Source organism: Protopterus annectens, chromosome 2.part0, assembly GCF_019279795.1.
Source record: "Protopterus annectens isolate FY-2018-M chromosome 2.part0, PAN1.0, whole genome shotgun sequence".
Classification (NCBI taxonomy): domain Eukaryota; kingdom Metazoa; phylum Chordata; order Ceratodontiformes; family Protopteridae; genus Protopterus; species Protopterus annectens.
This window is the reverse complement of record NC_056728.1, coordinates 1787023143-1787047833: the sequence shown is the minus strand read 5'-3', so window position 1 is coordinate 1787047833 and position 24691 is coordinate 1787023143. Positions and strand designations below refer to the sequence as shown.

The 24691-nt window shown below is 37.5% G+C and overlaps 1 protein-coding gene across 6 annotated transcripts in view; it reads left to right on the top strand.

The window, feature by feature from the left end:
• ARHGEF10L (Rho guanine nucleotide exchange factor 10 like) overlaps nucleotides 1-24691 on the top strand; it is a 3087848-nt gene that overhangs the window by 1244006 nt on the left and 1819151 nt on the right. The window contains exon 1 of one of the 6 annotated variants that reach the window (XM_044061820.1): nucleotides 5983-6112. The exons of the other annotated variants lie outside the window; for them this stretch is intronic. Coding sequence (XP_043917755.1) covers nucleotides 6088-6112 — 25 coding nt within the window. The 5' untranslated portion in view covers nucleotides 5983-6087. Of the gene's footprint in view, nucleotides 1-5982; nucleotides 6113-24691 lie in introns of those variants that run through there. 6 annotated transcript variants of the gene reach the window in all.

The following is a 24691-nucleotide window of genomic DNA, read 5'->3' as shown; positions in this document are numbered from 1 at the left end:
ATGTGATTAACTTACATGCACGTTTGCTTAGGGCTCTGTTGTGATCTTATGGCTGTAAATACCCCCTTCCCAGCTTTTGTTGTCATTTTGTCATCTCTGAGTAACATCAGTAGACATCATAAAAATATTTTGCATCCTTTTGTAAATGCCTGCAACTATAACAAAATCCTTTTCATTGCAGAACATGGCCTATAGTACATTTCATTAGTTTGGAACATTTCATTAGTTTGGATGTATATGTATTTAACAATCAAAACCAAATCCAAGCAGCCAGCAGAAACAAGTCTTGTAGAAAGAATTAAGTACTTGAAAATCCACAAAAGTTAAAAAATGCAATTTATTCTGACAGAAAATACGTAAGCACTTTCACGGTTCTAAGAAGACCGCTTCATCAGACAGTTACATTGTTTCAAACAAAACCCTTTTGAATTCTACATAATACATCACATGACCTTCAGTGTGCTTGCACCTTAAAGGGATATGTCCCTTAGCATATCACTCATGATATTAAAACAGTATTTAGTATTGTATAAAAAACATTTCTTAATAGACACATCACTCTTATAAAAATGACTCAAATAATGAAATTAATACATTAATGCTAACAATAATAAATACAATGTAATAAAAAATTAAATCAAAATAAACAACTGCCTCCAAATTAACATATTAGCAGCAACCTGTGATGTTCATAAAGCAACATCTATACATAATATACATCTGTAAAGTATATCAAAGTGCTGCGCAACTTAGCAGGTATTGATAAAATATATAGAGCATATATTTAAAAAAACATATATTTGGTGCACCCCTAGTGCCTCAGTCTCCGTGCCTTCAGCATGGGTTTAAGGGGTACATTATCATTGAGACCCATAGCTTGATGGGCGCCCAACCTTAAAATTCTCTCTAATTCAGCCACCTCAGTACGGTTTGTTATATCACCACCATGCATATCATCATGTATAACATGTAAGACTTGAAGCAAAAAAGTGTGATTTTCATCTGTCTGTAAAGTGTGTTTGGCCAAAGCACTATATACATAGCCTTTGCGAGTGCAATACATATGATCTCTAATCCTTTCTTTAAGACTTCTATTAGTTTTCCTTACATAGAATTTAAAACACCTACAACAGTGAGCCAAATAAACAACATTCCTGGTAAAGCAACTGGCACTAGCCCTAATGCTCCATAGGTGACATGTTTCAGGGTGCCGAAAATATCTGGACTCATCAATAAATTGACAAAAATTACAATGATTACACTTTGTTGTACCGCTAGTTCCCAAAATAGATGGAACCTTTACCCTCTGATGACACAATCTTTGTTTTAAATTCCTCATATTGCTGTACACAAACCTTGGACCTCTTTCCAAGAATTCTGAGAACCTAGTGTCTGTCTCCAAAATATGCCAATTGTTGATGATAACATTTCTCATATCATTCACCCCTTTAGCATATGGTAGCACTATGGGTGGACACATACTTCTTTGATCCACGTGTTTTTTGTTTATGGAAATATTTTCTGAAAAATAGGGTCTACCCCTCCCCTCCCTTTCATTATGAACCTTTCGACAGGCTGCTTCTAGTTCTACTTCTTTATAGCCCCTAGAAATAAATTCAGCTTTAAGCTCATATATACCTCTATCCAAGTTATGATCTTCACTTGTCAACCTTGATGTTCTAAGTGCTTGTCCAGTGACTGTGTTACCAAAACTATGTTTGGGATGCATACTATCCCTATGTAAGTAAGATGGTCTATAACATTTCTTTCTGTGCATGCTGGTACTAATACTTCATTCAACCTTGCTGATGTGTACATCCAAATAACTGATTTCTAGTGGGGAACATGTCATGGAAAATTTCAAAAATGTACTGCTGTTATTGAGATGACAAACAGCATCCTCAAGGCTTTTCTTGTCATCCTTCCATGCAGTAAACAAGTCATTGACAAAACGTCGATATATGATGATATTTTCATTCCATTTACCAATCACATTCAAATGTTTCCATTCAGACATGACCAGGTTCGGATATGAATTGGCACAACTTGTGCCCATAGCTACACCTGAATTCTGCCAATAGCAATCACCTTGAAACAAAAAGATGTCATGCTCCAACACTATTTCAAGTAGCAAGCACAGAAGATCACAAAGCACATTGGTAAACAAGCCACTTCTTTGCATAGCATTTTTGGCCATTGCAATACCTGTTTCATTTGGAATGCAGGTAAATAATGACACTACATCCAATGTAACCAAGTAGTCAACATCATTTACCAATCTGTTATTGAAAGTGACAAATAAGTCCCTCAAGAAATGTTCTGTGTCTTTGAGGATGACCTCACTTAATGTTAACACTTTTTTAAGTTGTTTATCCAAAAAGATGGACATCGCCTCAGTAAGCCAGCCTCCTCCTGCTACAATAGGTCTAAACTCAGGTCTGGTGAGATTTTTGTGTATTTTTGGCAACCCGTTAATACTGGGTACCACTGGAGACTCAATTGTAAAATACTCAAGAAGATTTTTATCTATTATGCCAAGCCTATAACATTCAGTGAGACAATTATCAATTTCATGTTTCATGACATCAACAGTACTAATATCAACTTTTGTATAAACATTTGTATCAGAGAGCATAGCTGCCATTTTAATAGTGTAATATTCAGAGTCAAGTACAACAATAGGACCCCCCTTGTCAGCCCGTCGAATAGTGATGGAGGGATTCATGGCCAGTTGATCCATAGCTTTCCATTCCTCACTAGTTAAATTGTCATGTTCACTCTTGTTGGATTTTTTGACAAATTGCTGGAATTGTTTATCACATACCGCTAAAAGCACATTAAAAGCTGATGGAAAAATCGGTGTATAAACACTAGGTTTACAAAAAACCAAAATGTCATCAGTTACATTATCAGCTGTTAAGCCAGAGTTCTTAAAAAGGCCCTGTAGGGCTAAATTGCACAAAAAACCCCCGTAAATTTAACATACAACTCACTTGTTTAACCCGCACAGCAGGAATAATTGATAAGCCTTTGGATAGTACAGAACACTCATCCTTGGTCAACTTATACTGAAAAATGTTCCATACTAAGTCGTGGACTCCAAATCCCACATTTTCATCAGGGAACGATTGTGTTGGCCAGTTGGTGGATCTTTCCGCTTCTGGCCTTTCAATTCATCTTGACCAAATGAATTCCTCCTTCCCATTCGAAATGGAAGTGGAAGCCCTGGAAAATCCTGCTGGTGCTGATCCACTATGATTTTTCTACGCACCACTGGATCTGGATCTAAAGGTAGATCCACCACCGATGAATTGGTTACAGTTTCTAATTCCAAATGACGGTGTGGAATACACCGATACAGGTGGAGGCGGTGAAATCACGCCCCCTGATGATGTCTCGGTGACCTCTGAGTCTAGATTATTTCCTGCTTTATTGATTACCTCACCATTAGTGAGTTTCAAGCCTTGATTCAAGGCAGGTGCTGGTATCAATCCAGATGACAATTCACTATATTCATTGGTCATCATATTCTTGTTATTAACACCATCCCTCTGTGGCCCCTGTTGCCTACTAGCCAATTTTGGCCTAGGCCATGCGAATACATGTTGGTTTGTGAAGCCGGTAATATCACAAACTAATTTTTTCTTTTTTATATCCAACAGTCGCTTCTCATAACTATCCACCTTCTCAATAATTTCATTTAAAAATATTTCAGTGTCAGCAGTTCTTATGCATGTATCTAACTCATGCTGCTGCTCACCTATTTGATGTCCAAGTTCTACTTCCATCGGTGAGAAAAAAATCAATCAACAATCTTAAGTACGCTCGTCCTGTGTCCAAGTTAATTCTCTGCCAACGGGCAAGCAATTCAGGATACATATTGCCATAGGAAGGCATGTTCAGAACCCTTAGTCCTCTTGGTATCACCTGGCATTCCAAACATGCCTCTAAATAGAATCTCTGACATTGTAAGTGTTTAAATTTATATAAATTATTTTCCAGACCTCTCTTGATGTCTCATACCTTGATGTTGGGTGGTGGCATCACATCTTGTCCATTCATTAGCATTATTTCACCAGAACACAACGGATTGTATTTAAAATTCAGGAACTCATCCAAGCGACTGTTTAAAGGCTTAACACCCAAGTCCATACTTTTCTCTGTCATGCTAATCCCAAGCCAAGCGAAAACAAATTAAACAAAAACCAATCCAACTGTGTAACAGTGAAAACCAAATCCCAGCAGCCAGCAGAAACAAGTCTTGTAGAAAGAATTAAGTACCTGAAAATCCACAAAAGTTAAAAAATGCAATTTATTCTGACAGAAAATACGTAAGCACTTTCACGGTTCTAAGAAGACTGCTTCATCAGAGTTACATTGTTTCAAACAAAGCCCTTTTGAATTCTACACAATACATCACATGACCTTCAGTGTGCTTGCACCTTAAAGGGATATGTCCCTTAGCATATCACTCATGATGTTAAAACAGTATTTAGTATTGTATAAAAAACATTTCTTAATGTCATGTGATGTATTGTGTAGAATTCAAAAGGGCTTTCTTTGAAACGATGTAACTGTCTGATGAAGCGATCTTCTTAGAACTGTGAAAGCGCTTACGTATTTTCTGTCAGAATAAATTGCATTTTTTAACTTTTGTGCATTTTCAAGTACTTAATTCTTTCTACAAGACTTGTTTCTGCTGGCTGCTGGGATTTGGTTTTCACTATTACACAGTTGGACTGGTTTTTGTTTCATATATTTAACAATCAGATGAACTTTTCTAATTATAATTGAAGACCTGATAATCACACATGGACTGTTAAATTGCTATTGCTACACTGCATGTTTTTTTTTAAAAATCATTTTAACAGTTTTTTTTATGTAGAGATAAAAAGAGTATGTGAGTGGTTTGATGGTGCTGCGGTCTCAAAGCAAATGGCTCTTGTTTTTTATTTTTTCCTTTTGTTCTAAATTTGCACACTTTTCATGTGTCCTACCTTAGTTTATGATAGTTTGCTCTTTCCTCTCGTGTCCTAAAGATATGCTGACAGGTAAATTGACGAGGCTCTAAATTGGTATTCAGTGCATACAGTGTGTGCATGTATGTGTTTGTGTGTATGTATGTGTACAGGAGCACATGTGTGCATGTGTGTCTATGTGTGTGCACCTGTATCACTGTAGGTCTGTGTATGCATGTCGTGTGATGGACTGACATCCTTTCCAGGACTGGTTCTCTACCTTGTGCCCTGTATGTGCAAGGCTATGTTCCACTTCCCCTACAGACTTGAAAAGCATAATGTGGATACTGGAAAATTAATGAAATTAATTAATAGTAAATTATTGTAGGATGCCATATAACTATTTTTTGTCTATAGTTATATATGATTTTCCAATTAGCTGAAAAACACATTAAATGAAAATATACAAAATACAAACAGGTTCACAGTCATAAGCAGATATGAGACATTTATTTAAAGAGCAAAAATGTTTTCAGTTCAGAACATGAATATATTTTTCTATCCATGGAAGACCATATATACTATATCCTGGAGTTTTTAAATGTTTTATACTATCAGGGCAGCTATGTAATCAGATCGGATCATTACTGTAACATGGAATAAATGCTTGCATATATAAAACAATATTAACAGTTAGCACTGTAAATGGAATTGCTTCTACAAGATAAAAAGAAGCATAGTCTGAACCCACTTCTCTTTAATATCTACAAAAAGGAACTATGTGAGAATGATATTTGATGTCACTTTTCTATGGTGATAGTATTCCAATCCTGAAAACACGTATGAAGGAAGCTGACAGAGAGAGACCGATTCTATTTCAGTGGGTTCTAAGAGATTGGAATTCTTATTTCCCATGAAACCCTGCCTCAGTGAATCCAGCCTTCCCAGGTCTCCATCCATCATACATTTAAACTCTCGTCCTAGCTGATGCTGCAGTGCTTTGTCAGCACATAATACTTCACATTTCCTGCTTTATATTTAGTTGGATTTCTGCAACTACAAGAGAAAGGGGAAGCAGAAACATTGATATACAGCACAAGAAACACAGACTAGATTTGTTTACTTCAGAATGTACTGGTATTTCTTCTCTTCTGGTAATTATTGTCTTCTTTTCTGTTGATTTTTTTTCTTTCTTTCTAAACTGATGTCACCGTTTGGTTTTATGAGTATGTGAAGATGGGTTTGAAGTGTGCATGTTTAGTCTCTGGAACCCAGTGTTTTGTTATCTGGGCAGGTATTCATAGCAACAGGTCCAGGGTCTCCTTGGTTTCAGAATGACAAGCAGTTTTCTACAAAGACTGTCTGCGGTATAGTTACCATACAGCATATAGTTACCGTACAGCAACAAGGAGCATTAGAATGATTGCCCTTCTACTTTTATGATCTTCATGAATATTTTTTCATTACATCTTAAGGTCAGAGAATTACATACTTTTCCTCAGATTTCAGAAATTGACTCTTCTTATGCATTTCAAATAAGGCTAGTAACAATCCAGATATGGAAAAAGTACTGCAGCATGCATTAAAACAGTTTTGCTTTCTCTGGAAAACAGTGATATCAGAACTTGTCTGTTGCGTTATCATTCTGACATTAAACTGATCATAAAGCAGAGACCAGATAGAATTCTAATCATTTATATATTACTTACAATTCTAGAAAATAAACTGAATTCAGTTAGTAATTATGCATTCAGTATTTGACATACTTTTTGCTGTCAACATGCTAATGAAATATGATTCACCTAAGTACATCATAAAATAAATGTTCAGTTTTGCTTGAAAAGATTGTGTAAAGCCTTATGTCAGCACAGATGTTTTAAAAAGTCACTTGAATAATGTTGGTTTGTTATGCATATTGTCTGACAATATTATTTTATAAGAAAGGGCAGAAAATTAGGAATAGTTTTATTTATTCCACTGTTTCTTGAAAAAAAAATGTACAAAAATAAACGTGTAGTTATGTCTGAGACTGACCTCAAGGTTTTGGACTTGCTGAATGATATGCAATTGAAGTAAGTGAAGACCTAACCCAGGAGTGAAGAATGTATTTCATTCAAAGCTCATTGTCTTAAATATTGGTCTCTAAGTCTTGCCTAATTGACTTACATTTATCTTGCATCTGTTTTTTACATTTGTAACTTAGTTCATAAATTCTGTTTTTGTAACAAATGAAACCTTGTTCAATATACATTCAGAGACAAAAGGGGCAGTTGTGTTCCAACTCAGCCACGTAAGTGATGTTCACATTGTTCATATACATTCAGAGACAAAAGGTGCAGTTGTGTTCCAACTCAGCCACGTAAGTGATGTTCACATTGTTCATATACATTCAGAGACAAAAGGTGCAGTTGTGTTCCAACTCAGCCACGTAAGTGATGTTCACATTGTTCATATACATTCAGAGAAGAAGGGTGTAGTTGTGTTCCAACTGAGCCACGTAAGTGATGTTCACATTGTTCATATACATTCAGAGAAGAAGGGTGTAGTTGTGTTCCAACTGAACCACGTAAGTGATGCTCACATAGTTCAGTATACATTCAGAGATGAAGGGTGCAATTGTATTCGAAATGAACCATGTAAGTGATGTTCACATTGTTCAGTATACATGCAGAGATGAAGGGTGCAGTTGTTTTCCAACTCAGCCAAGTAAGTGAGGTTCTGCTGGCTGTCTGCTGAAGAGGATGAGTGCTGAGTTAAACTGTACAAACTGAACTGCAGAGGTTGATAGGTTTATAAAAGTTAGTTGGTTATCTCCCTGATAAGAGCAGGGTTTTCCACAGCTAGTACTTAGAATGGCCTTGTGTGTTGGTTAAAGAATAACACTGGCTGGTCCATACAGGTGAAGACTAGACATACTTCTGAAGATAGCAATTACTTGGGGAGATGGGAAGATGGAGGCTGGTGTTTTTGTTATTATGCAGTATAGTCTCTTTAATATCCATAATAAATGCCTGTGTTCTTCTGTATATGTGTGTGTTTATGTGTGTGTGAGTATGTGTGGGCATGTGGGCATGTAACCATCCATCAATCCTCAACCCTTTTTTTCCCATTTTTGCACATGGTGTTGGAGTGTCTCTTCAGTCATGACAGTCATCTAGAGCCAATATTCACTATGTGTGTGTGTGTGTGTGTGTGTGTGTGTGTGTGTGTGTGTGTGTGTGTGTGTGTGTGTGTGTGTGTGTGTGTGTGTGTGTGTGTGTGTGTGTGTGTGTGTATATATATATATTTATGTGTGTGTGTGTGTGTGTGTGTGTGTGTGTGTGTGTGTGTGTGTGTGTGTGTGTGTGTGTGTGTGTGTGTGTGTGTGTGTAAAACACATTTCCATGGTCAAAAGCTTACGTTGTTGAACTGGGAAGAAGCCAGTATTTGTGATCAAAAATCAGCTGATTGTACATATCATCTTTTTTTCTTAGCATGTCTGCAGTATAACAGGGATCAGGGAAGTTGCCCTTTGCCTACTATAGTGTGATCATGGAACTGTGGAACTGGTATGTACAACTAGCAGGGTTTGTGGAGGCACAGTGGGGCTTGTATTCCTGAAAAAAAATGCTTAAGAAGTTTTTTTTCCCAATAATTTTGATTTTAAGCATTTGTGCATGATCAGTAGATGTTCACAAAGTTGAAATTTCCTCTTATTGACATATATGGCTCTGTTCTCTGTGACTGGATGTACTTAATGTCAATGTGAAAACATCAATAAAATATGTCTGACAAACACTACACAAAATCTTGTTTAAAGAGGAGAAAACAAACTTTAAAATTCTAGAAAGTGAGCCAGATTCAATAAGGCCTACACAATATGTATTCAAGAACATTCTTATCACATTTGTTGTGCTTTCTAGTCACTAAGAAAGATTGCACTAAGTGTACGTCTGCACTTTGTGGTAACCTTTATGAATCCCTGTCAATATTTAAAGCTGCAAGAATATCAGTAGTAAAACTAAAATTAGGAAGAAGGTCTAAGTTATGTCTGTGCTGTCTGTTCACTCAGAACAGGTGTACACTTAGTATAGGCATTATTGAATCCCTGGGAGTATACTTAAGAGAGTAGAAGCTTCAGAAAACAAGGACTTGGTAATGGGGAATTCAAATATGCCAGCTCGAAAATGATTTGTTGCAATTCTTAACTTCATAGTTCTTTTATAGTTGTAATGCTACCTTCTGTGGTTTCACCATAATCTTTCCAAGATTTGCACTAATTTCCCCCATTTTCTGTTATTTTTCATGGTGTAATGCTCTGTCTCCTTGTAATTCTCTGTGGAATACCCTTTGACCTCTGATGTCATATTAGGTACTCCACTAAATTCAGTGCATGAAAGCAGTCCTGTGGACTGGGGTGTTTTTTCCTAGTGAGAGCAGTGATGTCCAAGTTATTGGTTTAACTTCTGATGTTGGAATTCTAAATCATTGCAAGGATGAACCTTATCTGAGTTCAGCAGGAAGTTCATACGACAGTGATATTGATGTTGATGTGGGTTTTGAGACTTCCTCCATATTGTAGTGAAAGGCATTTGGGAATTGAAGAATAATATGGCTTTTGCTAGGATCTAATGAATTTCTTTTGCTCCTGATTACTAAATGAAATATGTATATTTTTGTAAACTGGGCACTGCATTACTTTCATTTTGTGGTCACACTTACTGTTATCACTGTGTGGTACACTTGTTTTTGTTGATGTTTGAGTGGTGGTTTGTATGACAAGGCGTTTTTGTCTGGAATGTAAAGGGGGGAGTTTGTTTGTGAATGGTATGAATTTGTCTGAAAACTACCCATATGTATGAAATTAGGAATGATTATCATTGAAGCTGTGTTACACATTGGTTTACACATGCGTGCTTGCACACACATGCACAAACAGAGTTGCTGTTGGGGAAAGGAGTGACTTTTGGTGTATTTCTTGAGCTCTTCTGTATATAATGTGAACTTTTTTTGAAGAAGAAAAAAATGTAGTATGTTTATGAGGGAAGATATATGTGTGTGTGTGTGTGTGGTATGCTATGCACAGGACAACTAACACTGAATCTTGGTTCAGACACCTGAAAACAATACATGAGTAACTATTTCTACAGAAGAAAACTACACCATTTGTGCCATTTTCAAAAAATAAACTGTAACAAGCATCAGGTTACGAGCAGTGTAACATGCAGTTAGAATCAATTTCACCACTATGTCACCACTGCACAAACTTAAATGACTCGTCAAAAAATCATACTATGGAAAATAGTGAAACACCCAGCATAATACTGATTCTACTACAAAACTGAATCTGAATGCAATGTCATTGTATTTATCCTGTTGCAGTTGAAGCCCTGGAAAAATAATAGTAAGTCTCTGAAAAAAAAAAAGCCTGCCACACTTCAATATTTTCATCTCTACTCTAGCACTGTTACCTAGCATAACATCATGCTGGGGGGGGGGGGTCACAGAAAAATATGTTTCAGAATGGTAATAGAACCTGTTGTCATGGCAATTTCAACAAGGAAGTAATTCCATCAAAGTAAACACATGTAACAGTTGCTAATACAATAAGTAATACTACTATTGTAACGCATACAAATCAAAATAAGAACACTTAAAAACTGTAACAAATCACTTTAACAGGAGCATCTTTGCTGCACTCACATCCATTAGAAGGGCCATATTCACTGCCTTACAAGTATGTCTCCCTCAGACAGTACTTGGACCCACTTTTGGAAGGACAAGTGGTAGAAAAATTCCAAAGTTAAGAAGTCAGAAGATAGCTAAAGCATGTGATTACCCAGTAGTGTGTGCCTCTCAGTAAGTTTATCAGACAATGCAGTGATCCACCATACAAATCTTCAGAATCAGCTATAGCGGATTATGATCAGGTCTCTGACTGTAACCTCATTGTAGTGCTTGGAGTACTGTGAGTTTGTTCAAAAAACAGTTTAGTTAATATCCTGGTTAAGTGCTAATATAGCATGAGACCCAACCTTAATAATACTTAGTGGATTGTTAAGCATCCCTAGGCACTGTTAACATAGAGTCTGCACTAAAAGCAGAAAGCGCTGACCAAATAACAGCAGCAGCAGCATGGCGTGCAATAGCTTCATGTCAACACCCATTTCTGCCTGCTGTCTGCTTAAGTACACCCAGTAGTTTGGTTACAACTGCTTGCCTTACACAGGAAATATGTAAAATGTCAACCAGTTCTCCACTGCTTTGCTCTTGAGGTAAATTTCTTGACATTCATGTCTTGAACACATAAATTGCTCATTACAATCGACGACCCAATCATAATCCTTTATGTAGTAAATGGAGTACTATGATTACACTCCAAAAACAGTTAAATACCTTCTTTGTTCAGAACTATTTTGGCACAAGATCTGACTTTAACAAAGCTTGGAAGGGTGATTAACAATTGTTAAGAACCCCCTATGCACTGTTAATACTGAGTCTGGCACTAAAACCTGACATTACCAGCCAGTAAACAGCAGCAGCAGGACTTGAAATAGCTTCATTTCAATTCCTTTTTCTACCTACTGGCTGCTACATTACAGCCATTAGTTTGAATCAAACTGCCTCCCTTAGACAGAGAATACATAAGGACATTAACCACTTCCCCAATGCTTTTCCAACTGCATTGTAATACCGATAAAACATTGTGTTTTTTCTCCCTGCATCTTACTTTGTTATAACTACTAGTAAATGGTGCAGGTAAATCTCCATGCACTGCAAAGAATTATGACTGGAGATCTGATCATAACATAGTATTGTGATTTCTCAACATTGATGCTTGGCTGTCAAAGTTAATTTCTAGGCATCCATGTCTTGAACGCATAATATACTCCTCATGATTGAATACCTGATTATAATCCTCTATATTATGTGTTTGAGACATGGATTTGAAGAAATTCTCGAAAGGTGAATCTTGTCATCCATGTTGACAACACATAGTACTAAGTTACGATTGGAGACCCAGTCATAATCTGTTGTAGTGCATAGAGATTTACTGCTTTATGTACTACTAGTTAGAGAAAAAAGAAAAAGAAAAAGCACAAAGTGCTGACTTTCAAATCTGCTAAAGCCCTTAGTGAGCATTATCACTATGATTGCAAGCCCAGAATGCTGAGGACCACAGCAGGAGCAAAGTATGTCAAACACCGAATGACCTGCACGGATACAAGAATAAGTGCTAACATGAGTCCAGAAGAGGGACAATTCTGAGTGTCTGCTGTTGTTTGTTGTCCTCGTCCTCTTTGGATTTTGATTGTTTGGTCGAGTTATTTTCAGATTCAACATTGTCCCGTTCGAACATCCTATAGTAAACCATATAAATATGTGGTTGGGGTTGGGATAAGTACAAATACACACACACACACACACACACACACACACACACATGCATATACATATATATATATATATATATATATATATATATATATATATATATGGGTCTAGGACTATTCACTGAAAGCACATTTCACTGAAACACATTTGACTGTGCACAATTCACTGAAAGCTCAATTCACTGAAAACGCAATTCACTGAAACACATTTCATTGAAAGTTATATATGGCCTGTTCCCCACTGTAGTGCGTCTCTGGAGTTAATATATATAGTAACGGGTGGGGGGGTGGGGGCTATGGCCCCCACCTATTTTAAATATTTTGAAGTATATACATGGATACTTGCAATTCCAATAAATTACTCTTTTCTGAACTTAATATATATCCAAACTATGTGGGGGGCTATGCTCCTCACACCCCCCAATGTGGGGGGCGGTGCCCCCCACACACCCCCTTACTGTATATGCTAACTCCAGAGTCGCACAACAGTGGGGAAAAGGCCATATATAACTTTCAGTGAATTATGTTTTCAGTGAATTGAGCTTTCAGTGATTTGTGCACAGTCATTTGACTTTCAGTGAAATGTGCTTTCAGTGAATATTCCTAGACCTGTATATATATATATATATATATATATATATATATATATATATATATATAAATGCACACACACACACACACACACACACACACATATATATATATATATATATATATATATATATATATATATATATATAGATACATATAAATATAGATATATATATAATGGGAAAAATGGTTTGTGGATGGATGGATGCACATAGGTAGACAGATAGATAGATAGATAGATAGATAGATAGATAGATAGATAGATAGATAGATAGATAGATGGGTCTTCTAAATTTCAAAGTTTCAAACTTCAAATTTCTTATAGTCGAGACCATGAGATCGAAGTTTTGAAACTTTGAACTGTTTAAATGCAGCTCGACTTACAGAGCAGAATAGCATATTTACTGTTTTTCTTGCTGTAGTATAATCTCAGAGTTGGTATATTTAATTATCAGGGGCTGTGGGGGATGCAGTGGGGGGGGGGGCTTGACCCCCTGCAAAAACGTAAAAAAAAATATAAAAATCTACTGCCAATCATTAACGGACCGGAGTTCCGCAGTGGCGACCCCTAACCGGGAAAAGCTAGTTTGTCTGCTTTTAGTTCTGGGTTCATAATTCTGGTGAGGCACTGGTTTGCATTTAAAGGCACTAGAATGCATATAGAAATTCTTATTTTTTCACCCTGGAATTTGTGTGTGTATATGTGATTTCATAAACATTCTTCTGCAATAGACACTGATACACACAGACCCAGACATATCAAAAGGGGATCTATATGCACAAATTTGTTTTATGTAATGCTAAAGGATATGGTAAACACTACAGAGAAATGTAATATGTGTTACTTAGGCAGAAGTCCAGTTATTATAGCTGTAACATGCATGTGCTGGTTCTTGTCTGCATTCTTCTCTCTGTCCTGCCATAGCTGTGGTCTATCATCAATACGTTCAGTATATGACACTGACAAAATGTTTATTTTTCTATGAGAGCAGTTCTACCAAGCTTGATGTGACCATCAGCCAAAACTTCTGTTGACGCCATATGTCGTGTGCCTGTTTAACACATCAATTAACACAGAGCTAAGTTCCAAGTCTGTGAGACACTGAGTGTGAATTGCTAAGAATGGATGTGCCTGCTGCCAATATTTTTGCATCTAATCCCTTTGCTAGCTTTGGAGAAATCCATTGTGTTTTTCTTTTCTGTCAGGTATACCAGTTTCTTGATTAATATATTGTGATGCATATAATCGAAGACTGCACTGCAGTTCAATAAAACAGGTTTTCTCAGACTTAACATTCTTTGTTTTTCACTCAGCCTGCTGTAGTAATTTAAATGGCAATATTTGCAAGGTATTAAACTACTGAGGAAGCCAGTAAACAGTATTGTCAGTATTGTTTTCAGTGCAATAATCCAACATCCAAAATACTATAAAAATAAATGTTTATTATTTGTGAACGGCATTTTCTCTGCAGATAACTTGCGCAATATTATCTTATACATCACATGAGCTCATGCAGTACATCTGCTGACTTTTCATATTTCCACATCCTTAAAAATGCCTTTCTAATTGCAAAACATATTATTATGTAGCATAGAATATATCATCATTTCTGACATTTGGTAGTTGGTAAATAATGCTGGAGAAGCAACTAACATTTTACAGTGTGTTGCTTCCCCTTTTCTAACAATTTGTCATACAGCTTTCCATTTTATTTTGCCCGTCTCTTCCGAGAATGATAACCTAGTAGTCCTATACAACCTCTGCAGTCGATTAGTCAGTATTTAGTAAGTCTCACACAGTACACACTCCAGAATGGAACTACCCGAAATAAAATTTCTCCAAATCAATGACACTTCTTCATGCTGGACTTGCAAGTACACTTAAAGGCCTAAATGTAGTCACTTATGTTGTAAGATGACAGAAAATTATCTAACAGATAGAGCCCATATAGTTAAAGTAGCAAGTGTCACTTTAAAAAGGTAAAAGATGATTAGTGGCAATCCTCAGGGCTCAGTATTAGGACCCCTTCTGTTTAACGTCTTACTTCTCAGATCTGTAAAGCACTGACTTACATACATGGCTAACTAAAGCTGCTAATGACTGTAAGCTGGGTGTTGTCATTCACTTAGAATCTGTTACCATATTGCTGCAACAAGGACTAAAACATACAGTAAGGTTGTATTAGAAATAGACTTAAATTAAATGAAAAGAGGTGTACCATCGCCAACTTTAGTAAACTACTCAACAGCAGCTTACAGTATAGACAGTATCCCAAGAGGTGTACCATTGCCACCTTTGGTAAACTACTCAATAGCAGCTTACAGTATAGACAGTATTCCAAGAGGTGTACCATTGCCACCTTTGGTAAACCACTCAACAGCAGCTTACAGTATAGACAGTATCCCAAGAGGTGTACCATTGCCACCTTTGGTCAACTACTCAACAGCAGCTTACAGTATAGACAGTACCCCAAGAGGTGTAGCATTGCCACCTTTGGTAAACTACTCAACAGCAACTTACAGTATAGACAGTATCCCAAGAGGTGCACCATTGCCACCTTTGATAAACTACTCAGCAGCAGCTTACAGTATAGACAGTATCCCAGTCCATAGTGATACTGTCATCAGAGATCTTAGTACCTTTGTAGAGTTATCCTTATCCTTTGACCCCCCCCAAATAGCTGCAGAAGATAGGAAAGTCTTCTTTATAGCCCAATTGATAACTACAGGTATTTCATCCAGTGCAAAAGAAGCTATCATTCATCTGTGTACTTTACCCTGATCAGACCATTTCTAGCATGTAATAGTCCTTTAGTAGGTGTCTATCCAAACACATCACTCAGCTAAGAAAATTCCAAAGGTTCCAAACTAAAAAGGTCTCTGGACTAAAGACTCTTGGTTACGAAGGCTGGTGTGAAGCTCTGTCCCTAAATTCTACCCCTTGCAGAGTCCTACACAATGATCTATGTCTAGTCCTCCATGCTGTTAAGGACCTAACCAGTGATCTCCTGTACTTCCACAAAACAGATTACGTCACAAACCCTTGAACTGAAGACTTACATCTCCATCCACAAATAAATAAGGCATGCGATAAGGGCAAATGTATTACTCAGCACTTCCTTCTTCTTTGAAATAATCATGCATATAAAACTGAGCAGTATGCCCTCACTTCTTTTAAAGCAAACTTTAATGATCAAATGGGAGCTCATAAACTTCTCTTGGGCCTGACTTTTTTTGCCCTCCTGCAGGCAGAAGGTGCTCTATGAGGGTGGCTATTGTAAAAGTGATTATGATATGCGACTGATTCTACCTTTTAAATTCTTATGACTGAATCTGTGAAAAACTACCTAAAGTCATTTTCAGTAGATAAGTTACATGGTTACTGCAGCCTGCTGCAATCAATGGTAAACAGTAATTCAGAGCTAAAATAAAATCTGGGGAAAAGGATAAATGACGTATATGGGGCTGTTCTTTAAAGGAAAACTCTACATTAGAACTAAAAAAATATTTTTCACCTTATCTTTGTTTTCTGAGCTATTTGAACACCTCAAAATCAATCTGCTTGTTATAACATTTTAATACATTTTCTCCAAAATGGCTATCAATGGGGCTTGACATTTCAATGTGATCTTGCTTTTCTTCAAGTCTGTCTGTTTCCCATAATCCATTTCAAGTCTGCTTTATATGAGTCATGCCAGACATAAGGAAGTAAAGCTTTATTCCCATACCATTAACATATAATGGGATTAGTATCAGTCACTGTCATATTATATACCTTCTGTACAGGAGCGGCCTTAGGTCAACTGGTGCCCCCATCCTGGTCTACCTACACCGAATAAATACTGGAAAAGTGCCCCTGCTAGAGTGGCGCCCTAGGCAGATGCCTAGTTGGCTTATGCCTAAGGCCAGCTATGCTTCTATAACAAGACTGCTTCCTTTATTTCTTGAATGGCCCTCATTTGTGCATGTCTGGGTGCTTGTTTTACAGTATAATAAGGAGTTATACAGCTGCAACCTAAAAAGGAGTTAAATTGCAGGCATTTGTTCAAAGTATTTTTTTTGTAGTCCAAGATGATTTGACAGCCGTCTCCCCCCACACTTTGGTAAATTTGTTAATACTTTACAAGAATTACAAGAAACAATATTTCCTGACTTTTCTCTAAATGTTACAGGCATTTTTGATACTATATTTAAGTTATCTTAAAATGTAAAGAAATGTAAACAACAAACATTTAAAGTTTAAAGCTTAATTCAGTACTGTGATGCTATTTTAGTAAATTTGTCAAAAGAGGTGACAACTTCTTTTGAACCATTGACTGATCTTATTGCACTGTTTTGCTATGAAAGGCATGGCTACACTGGAAACTGTGAATCAGTGTAAGTTCTCTTTCTCTCTACAATAAAGACAGTGGAAAACAGTTTCACACCTCTCTGCCTTTTTTTGTACAGCAGGTGCTATGCTGCTGACATCAGCAGGACTAATTATCCCTATAAGATTGTCAGCAGTACCTGACTATAAATTTCTCTGTGTCTCTGGTATGTCATGCAGGTGTAGAGAAATTCCTCTTCAAATTATGTGAGAAGTTAAGCATAAAAAAGTGGGTGGTCTTTCCCTCCCTTTGATTCCAAGACAAGGAAATTAAAGTTTTTTAAAGTACAAGCAGGTCTGTGGTACCTACACAATACTGGAACCATATTGTAGGGAAAATAGCAACCTAAGAGTTGAGCTAAACTGTAGGAGAAGTTGGAGTTTTCTTTTAAATATTTTTTACTTAAGATTAGGGATCATGACTGGCAATTTGTGAGTTTGTTACTCCTCCTGAGACTTAATTCCTAAACTGATAGTACAAACATATGACATTTATTACATGATGGACCCCACATTTATTTATGTAACATTTGTTTACTGGGAAAGTCCGACTTGGAACAAAGCCACTTTTCATCAGATGCCTGGGGAGAAATGCTCCAGACACGTCTTTGTAATGTGGGAGGAAAGCAAAGTACCTGGAGAAAACCCACACAAACACAGAGAGGACATGTAGACTCCACACAGAAGGCACTCCAGCCAAGAATTGGACAAGAGAACCTCTTGTTGTACGGCGACAACACTACCACTGCACCACTGCACCACTGCACTATCAACATGTTCCATACTTACATTAATATAGGCAAGGTGGTATTTGTTCTTAAAAATGTGCATTTGTTTTAGATTGATAAACCTAAAGTAACTTCAGTTTATGTAGGTATGGTGTGTGTGTGTGTGTGTGTGTGTGTGTGTGTGTGTGTGTGTGTGTGTGTGTGTGTGTCTGTGTGTCTGTGTGAGTGTGTGTGTTTGTGTGTGTGTGTGTGTGTGTGTGTGTGTGTGTGTGTGTGTGTGTGTGTGTGTGTGTGTGTGTGTATATCTCCCCATATTTCTCTGTATGTGTATACATATATATTTTATGTATCTGTCTGTCTATACACACACACACACTGCAAACTATTTGTTGCAACACAAAGCAATGAGCAATTTGGCTCCTTACAAATCAGCTTGAACCTCATTAGATGAAGAATAAGACATCATGTCTGTACTAAACAACAATCCAGAATGTCACATGACATAAAACCATCACTAAAAACACTGCCAACATTAAAAGAAAAATATTAAAAAAGAATTATTTTCAATGCCAAAGCAAGAAACAACTCTTTCAAGTACACAGTTAAAGCATTTTTTTTAAATCTGGTCAGATCCCAGAATGCCTATATGATGCATTACTAGTCTTCTTATATTTTATACAGCACAAATACATGCTGCTGTAACTCCCTATGTGTATGTTCACCCTGAAAATAAATGGGTACATGTTAGCTATGAAGATACCCTTGTTTGAATGAGAAGGTAGATTATTTGGCCACCTGTTATATGTATGAGTAGGCATGCTTAATTGTATCTGAGATATATGTCTATCTTGTCAAGTGTTTCATTGGTGGTAACCATTTAAAATGTTAGGACCACCTTTAGAGAGCCCTGCAGTGCTGATTCTGAATGGCTGAAGAAACAAATTTACCAAGTTTGAGATGGTCACTTCTCATAATATTTCCTTTTTCAGAGGTATGGTGATCTCAGAGTTAGTATATAGTTAGTATATATAAGTCTGGGGGAACGTGTCCCCCTGAAAAAACAACATTTAAAAGAGAAGACTGGTGATCAATATTTGCCCTTTTTCCACATTTTCTTTGTTTTTTTTTCAGCATGTCGGCATTCAGTGTTATGAGTGCCAGCATTACAATAGGGAGCCATTTCATTATTCTCCTGTCTTAATCTGCTAGAAGCTACTTTCTTATTTTAAATCACAGAAAAAAACACTGTTGCTATACAGTAGTGAACTCTTGCTCAGTTATGGACTGCTTTCATATTTATATTATTGTTCTTCTCTACAGTTTTAGATACTCGATGCCTGCCTGTCTTTACATTGTACAAAATACTTAAGTGATTGCTTTAGAATATATGTATTACTTATGTCTTCTTTTATGTGAATTTTTGGTTAATACTTTCATTGACTTAATGTTGCCATGTTTGGTCTAGGTCGTGGCTGAAAAAAGTTCCTTGGACCAGTCTACCTTCTGTGTTAATAAATGTAAAATAAAATAAAATAAACTTCTGGCAAAATATTCTATATTTGAGGAATGTCTGCTCCAAATGCCACAGACTCCATGGCACAGGAAAATCATATGTACCATAATTTTAAACTGATGCTGATAATTTGCCAGCCTGACTGGCAGGTACCACTGAGAAGATTTTAGACTAGTGTATTGCCATCTTAGTGCAGTGCATAAAAAGCAAGGTACCCCTGAATATAGGTAATAGTATATGAAAGAAAGAGCCATCCCAAATGAGATAATGCATGTCACTAATAAGAAGATAAAAGCACATCCACAGTGAGCATTGTGATATTAGTTAGGCAGTCATCTTGTTCCAGATTGCAGATGACCACACTGCTTTATGACAGGCAAAGCAGGAGCATAGATTGTGTGAAGCAAAGCCTTTATAAAGTACAGTTTTGTTGTACAGAGAGCACCTAAATGTTAGTGAACCTTTCGGATATTGGTAACTACATAAGTAACATTAGAGAGCACCTGGTTAAGTGGGAGTCCCTGGTATTTAACTTTGCCAACACAGTCGTCCTTAGTGATAAAAGAAGCAAGTGAAGCTCTGTCCTAGGACTGAATACCATGGGGTTGGCCTTGGGAGGATCCTTTGAAAGATCTCTGCCTGGCATCCATGTTTGCAGGAAGTATTAGGCCTCTTGCAAACCAGAATGAGTGTTGTCAGTCCCACTGGGAATGTTAAACAATGCAGAGTCATCAACATACAAAAAAGAATGGTTTTATTATAATAAAAATGTTATATATATATATATATATATGTATATATATATATATATATATATATATATATATATATATATATATATATTTTTTTTTTAATTCACTCCAAATAAACAAATAAAAATAAGAAAATAAATAACTAAATCAGTATAAATTTATATCTGACCCCTAAGGAGCTAACATGTTTGAAAGGAGAGGTTCTCCCACATCTGAGACCCTTCTGGTAAACTGATTGCAACTGGCGAGATAATGTGGGAACTATGTAATATGTCTTGGGCCAAAGCCGTCAGAACTTAGTGTGTTCAGCAGAAGCACATATTCAAGTCTATCAAGACCTTTGTGAGGTTGAAATATATGGCTGTGATGAGTTTACCTTTGTCAAAAGATGGTAGAGGATGGTTTGTTATTGTTGCCAGAGAAATGTTTACACTGCAGTTAATACAAATGATGTGCTGCATTTCAGATAGACTTGAATACATGAATAGAGATCTTTCTCCTCTACCTTTGTTATAGGACTTAGGACTCCTGTAGGTCTGTGGTTGTTAATTTGGTTTGAGTTCCTTCCCTTATGGTTCAAAACAATGATAGCAGACTTTCATAGCTGTGGTCATGTGTAATCTATAGTACTATGGTTAATAAGCCAGATATAACAGGCTTTGTGATACAAGAAGTCACCATGTGTATTCACTTAAGTTGAAGGCTATACAGTAAAGGACAACATTTCTTCTTGGCTTTGCACAAAAGGTTAGAGCCCAGGTTTATGCTAACAAGATGGAGAGTGAAATGAGTGTGTGTATGACAACACTATGCATGAGTGAAAGGAGTGTGTGTATGACAACACTATGCATGAGTGAAAGGAGTGTGTGTATGATCAAACTATGCATGAGTGAAAGGAGTGTGTGTATGATCACACTATGCATGAGTGAAAGGAGTGTGTGTATGACAACACTATGCATGAGTGAAAGGAGTGTGTGTATGATCACACTATGCATGAGTGAAAGGAGTGTGTGTATGACAACACTATGCATGAGTGAAAGGAGTGTGTGTATGACCACACTATGCATGAGTGAAAGGAGTGTGTGTATGATCACACTATGCATGAGTGAAAGGAGTGTGTGTATGATCACACTATGCATGAGTGAAAGGAGTGTGTGTATGACAACACTATGCATGAGTGAAAGGAGTGTGTGTAGGACAACACTATGCATGAGTGAAAGAAGTGTGTGTATGATCACACTATGCATGAGTGAAAGGAGTGTGTGTATGATCACGCTATGCAGGAGTGAAAGGAGTGTGTGTATGATCACACTATGCATGAGTGAAAGGAGTGTGTGTATGACAACACTATGCATGAGTGAAAGGAGTGTGTGTATGATCACACTATGCATGAGTGAAAGGAGTGTGTGTATGACAACACTATGCATGAGTGAAAGGAGTGTGTGTATGACAACACTATGCATGAGTGAAAGGAGTGTGTGTATGACAACACTATGCATGAGTGAAAGGAGTGTGTGTATGACAACACTATGCATGAGTGAAAGGAGTGTGTGTATGACAACACTATGCATGAGTGAAAGGAGTGTATGTATGATCACACTATGCATGAGGGAAAGGAGTGTGTGTATGACAACACTATGCATGAGTGAAAGGAGTGTGTGTATGATCACACTATGCATGAGTGAAAGGAGTGTGTGTATGATCACACTATGCATGAGTGAAAGGAGTGTGTGCATGACAACACTATGCATGAGTGAAAGGAGTGTGTGTATGACAACACTATGCATGAGTGAAAGAAGTGTGTGTATGATCACACTATGCATGAGTGAAAGGAGTGTGTGTATGATCACGCTATGCAGGAGTGAAAGGAGTGTGTGTATGATCACACTATGCATGAGTGAAAGGAGTATGTGTATGATCACACTATGCATGAGTGAATGGAGTGTGTGTATGACAACACTATGCATGAGTGAAAGAACTGTGTGTATGACAACACTATGCATGAGTGAAAGGAGTATGTGTATGACAACACTATGCATGAGGGAAAGGAGTGTCTGTATGACAACACTATGCATGAGTGAAAGGAGTGTGTGTATGATCACACTATGCATGAGTGAAAGGAGTGTGTGTATGACAACACTATGCATGAGTGAAAGGAGTGTGTGTATGACAACACTATGCATGAGTGAAAGGAGTGTGTGTATGATCACACTATGCATGAGTGAAAGGAGTGTGTGTATGACAACACTATGCATTAGTGAAAGGAGTGTGTGTATGATCACACTATGCATGAGTGAAAGGAGTGTGTGTATGACAACACTATGCATGAGTGAAAGGAGTGTGTGTATGATCACACTATGCATGAGTGAAAGGAGTGTGTGTATGACAACACTATGCATGAGTGAAAGGAGTGTGTGTATGACAACACTATGCATGAGTGAAAGGAGTGTGTGTATGACAACACTATGCATGAGTGAAAGGAGTGTGTGTATGACAACACTATGCATTAGTGAAAGGAGTGTGTGTATGATCACACTATGCATGAGTGAAAGGAGTGTGTGTATGACAACACTATGCATGAGTGAAAGGAGTGTGTGTATGATCACACTATGCATGAGTGAAAGGAGTGTGTGTATGATTACACTATGCATGAGTGAAAGGAGTGTGTGTATGACAACACTATGCATGAGTGAAAGGATTGTGTGTATGACAACACTATGCATGAGTGAAAGGAGTGTGTGTATGATCACACTATGCATGAGTGAAAGGAGTGTGTGTATGACAACACTATGCATGAGTGAAAGGAGTGTGTATGACAACACTATGCATGAGTGAAAGGAGTGTGTGTATGACAACACTATGCATGAGTGAAAGGAGTGTGTGTATGACAACACTATGCATGAGTGAAAGGAGTGTGTATGACAACACTATGCATGAGTGAAAGGAGTGTGTGTATGACAACACTATGCATGAGTGAAAGGAGTGTGTGTATGATCACACTATGCATGAGTGAAAGGAGTGTGTGTATGACAACACTATGCATGAGTGAAAGGAGTATGTGTATGACAACACTATGCATGAGTGAAAGGAGTGTGTGTATGATCACACTATGCATGAGTGAAAGGAGTGTGTGTATGACAACACTATGCATGAGTGAAAGGAGTGCGTGTATGATCACACTATGCATGAGTGAAAGGAGTGTGTGTATGACAACACTATGCATGAGTGAAAGGAGTGTGTGTATGACAACACTATGCATGAGTGAAAGGAGTGTGTGTATGATCACACTATGCATGAGTGAAAGGAGTGTGTGTATGATCAAACTATGCATGAGTGAAAGGAGTGTGTGTATGACAACACTATGCATGAGTGAAAGGAGTATGTGTATGACAACACTATGCATGAGTGAAAGGAGTGTGTGTTTAACAACACTATGCATGAGTGAAAGGAGTGTGTGTATGATCACACTATGCATGAGTGAAAGGAGTTTGTGTATGATCACACTATGCATGAGTGAAAGGAGTGTGTGTATGACAACACTATGCATGAGTGAAAGGAGTGTGTGTATGATCACACTATGCATGAGTGAAAGGAGTGTGTGTATGACAACACTATGCATGAGTGAAAGGAGTGTGTGTATGACAACACTATGCATGAGTGAAAGGAGTGTGTGTATGACAACACTATGCATGAGTGAAAGGAGTGTGTGTATGACAACACTATGCATGAGTGAAAGGAGTGTGTGTATGACAACACTATGCATGAGTGAAAGGAGTGTGTGTATGACAACACTATGCATGAGTGAAAGGAGTGTGTGTATGACAACAATATGCATGAGTGAAAGGAGTGTGTGTATGACAACACTATGCATGAGTGAAAGGAGTGTGTGTATGACAACACTATGCATGAGTGAAAGGAGTGTGTGTATGACAACACTATGCATGAGTGAAAGGAGTGTGTGTATGACAACACTATGCATGAGTGAAAGGAGTGTGTGTATGATCACACTATGCATGAGTGAAAGGAGTGTGTGTATGACAACACTATGCATGAGTGAAAGGAGTGTGTGTATGACAACACTATGCATGAGTGAAAGGAGTGTGTGTATGACAACACTATGCATGAGTGAAAGGAGTGTGTGTATGACAACACTATGCATGAGTGAAAGGAGTGTGTATGACAACACTATACATGAGTGAAAGGAGTGTGTGTATGAAAACACTATGCATGAGTGAAAGGAGTGTGTGTATGATCACACTATGCATGAGTGAAAGCAGTGTGTGTATGATCACACTATGCATGAGTGAAAGGAGTGTGTGTATGATCACACTATGCATGAGTGAAAGCAGTGTGTGTATGATCACACTATGCATGAGTGAAAGGAGTGTGTGTATGACAACACTATGC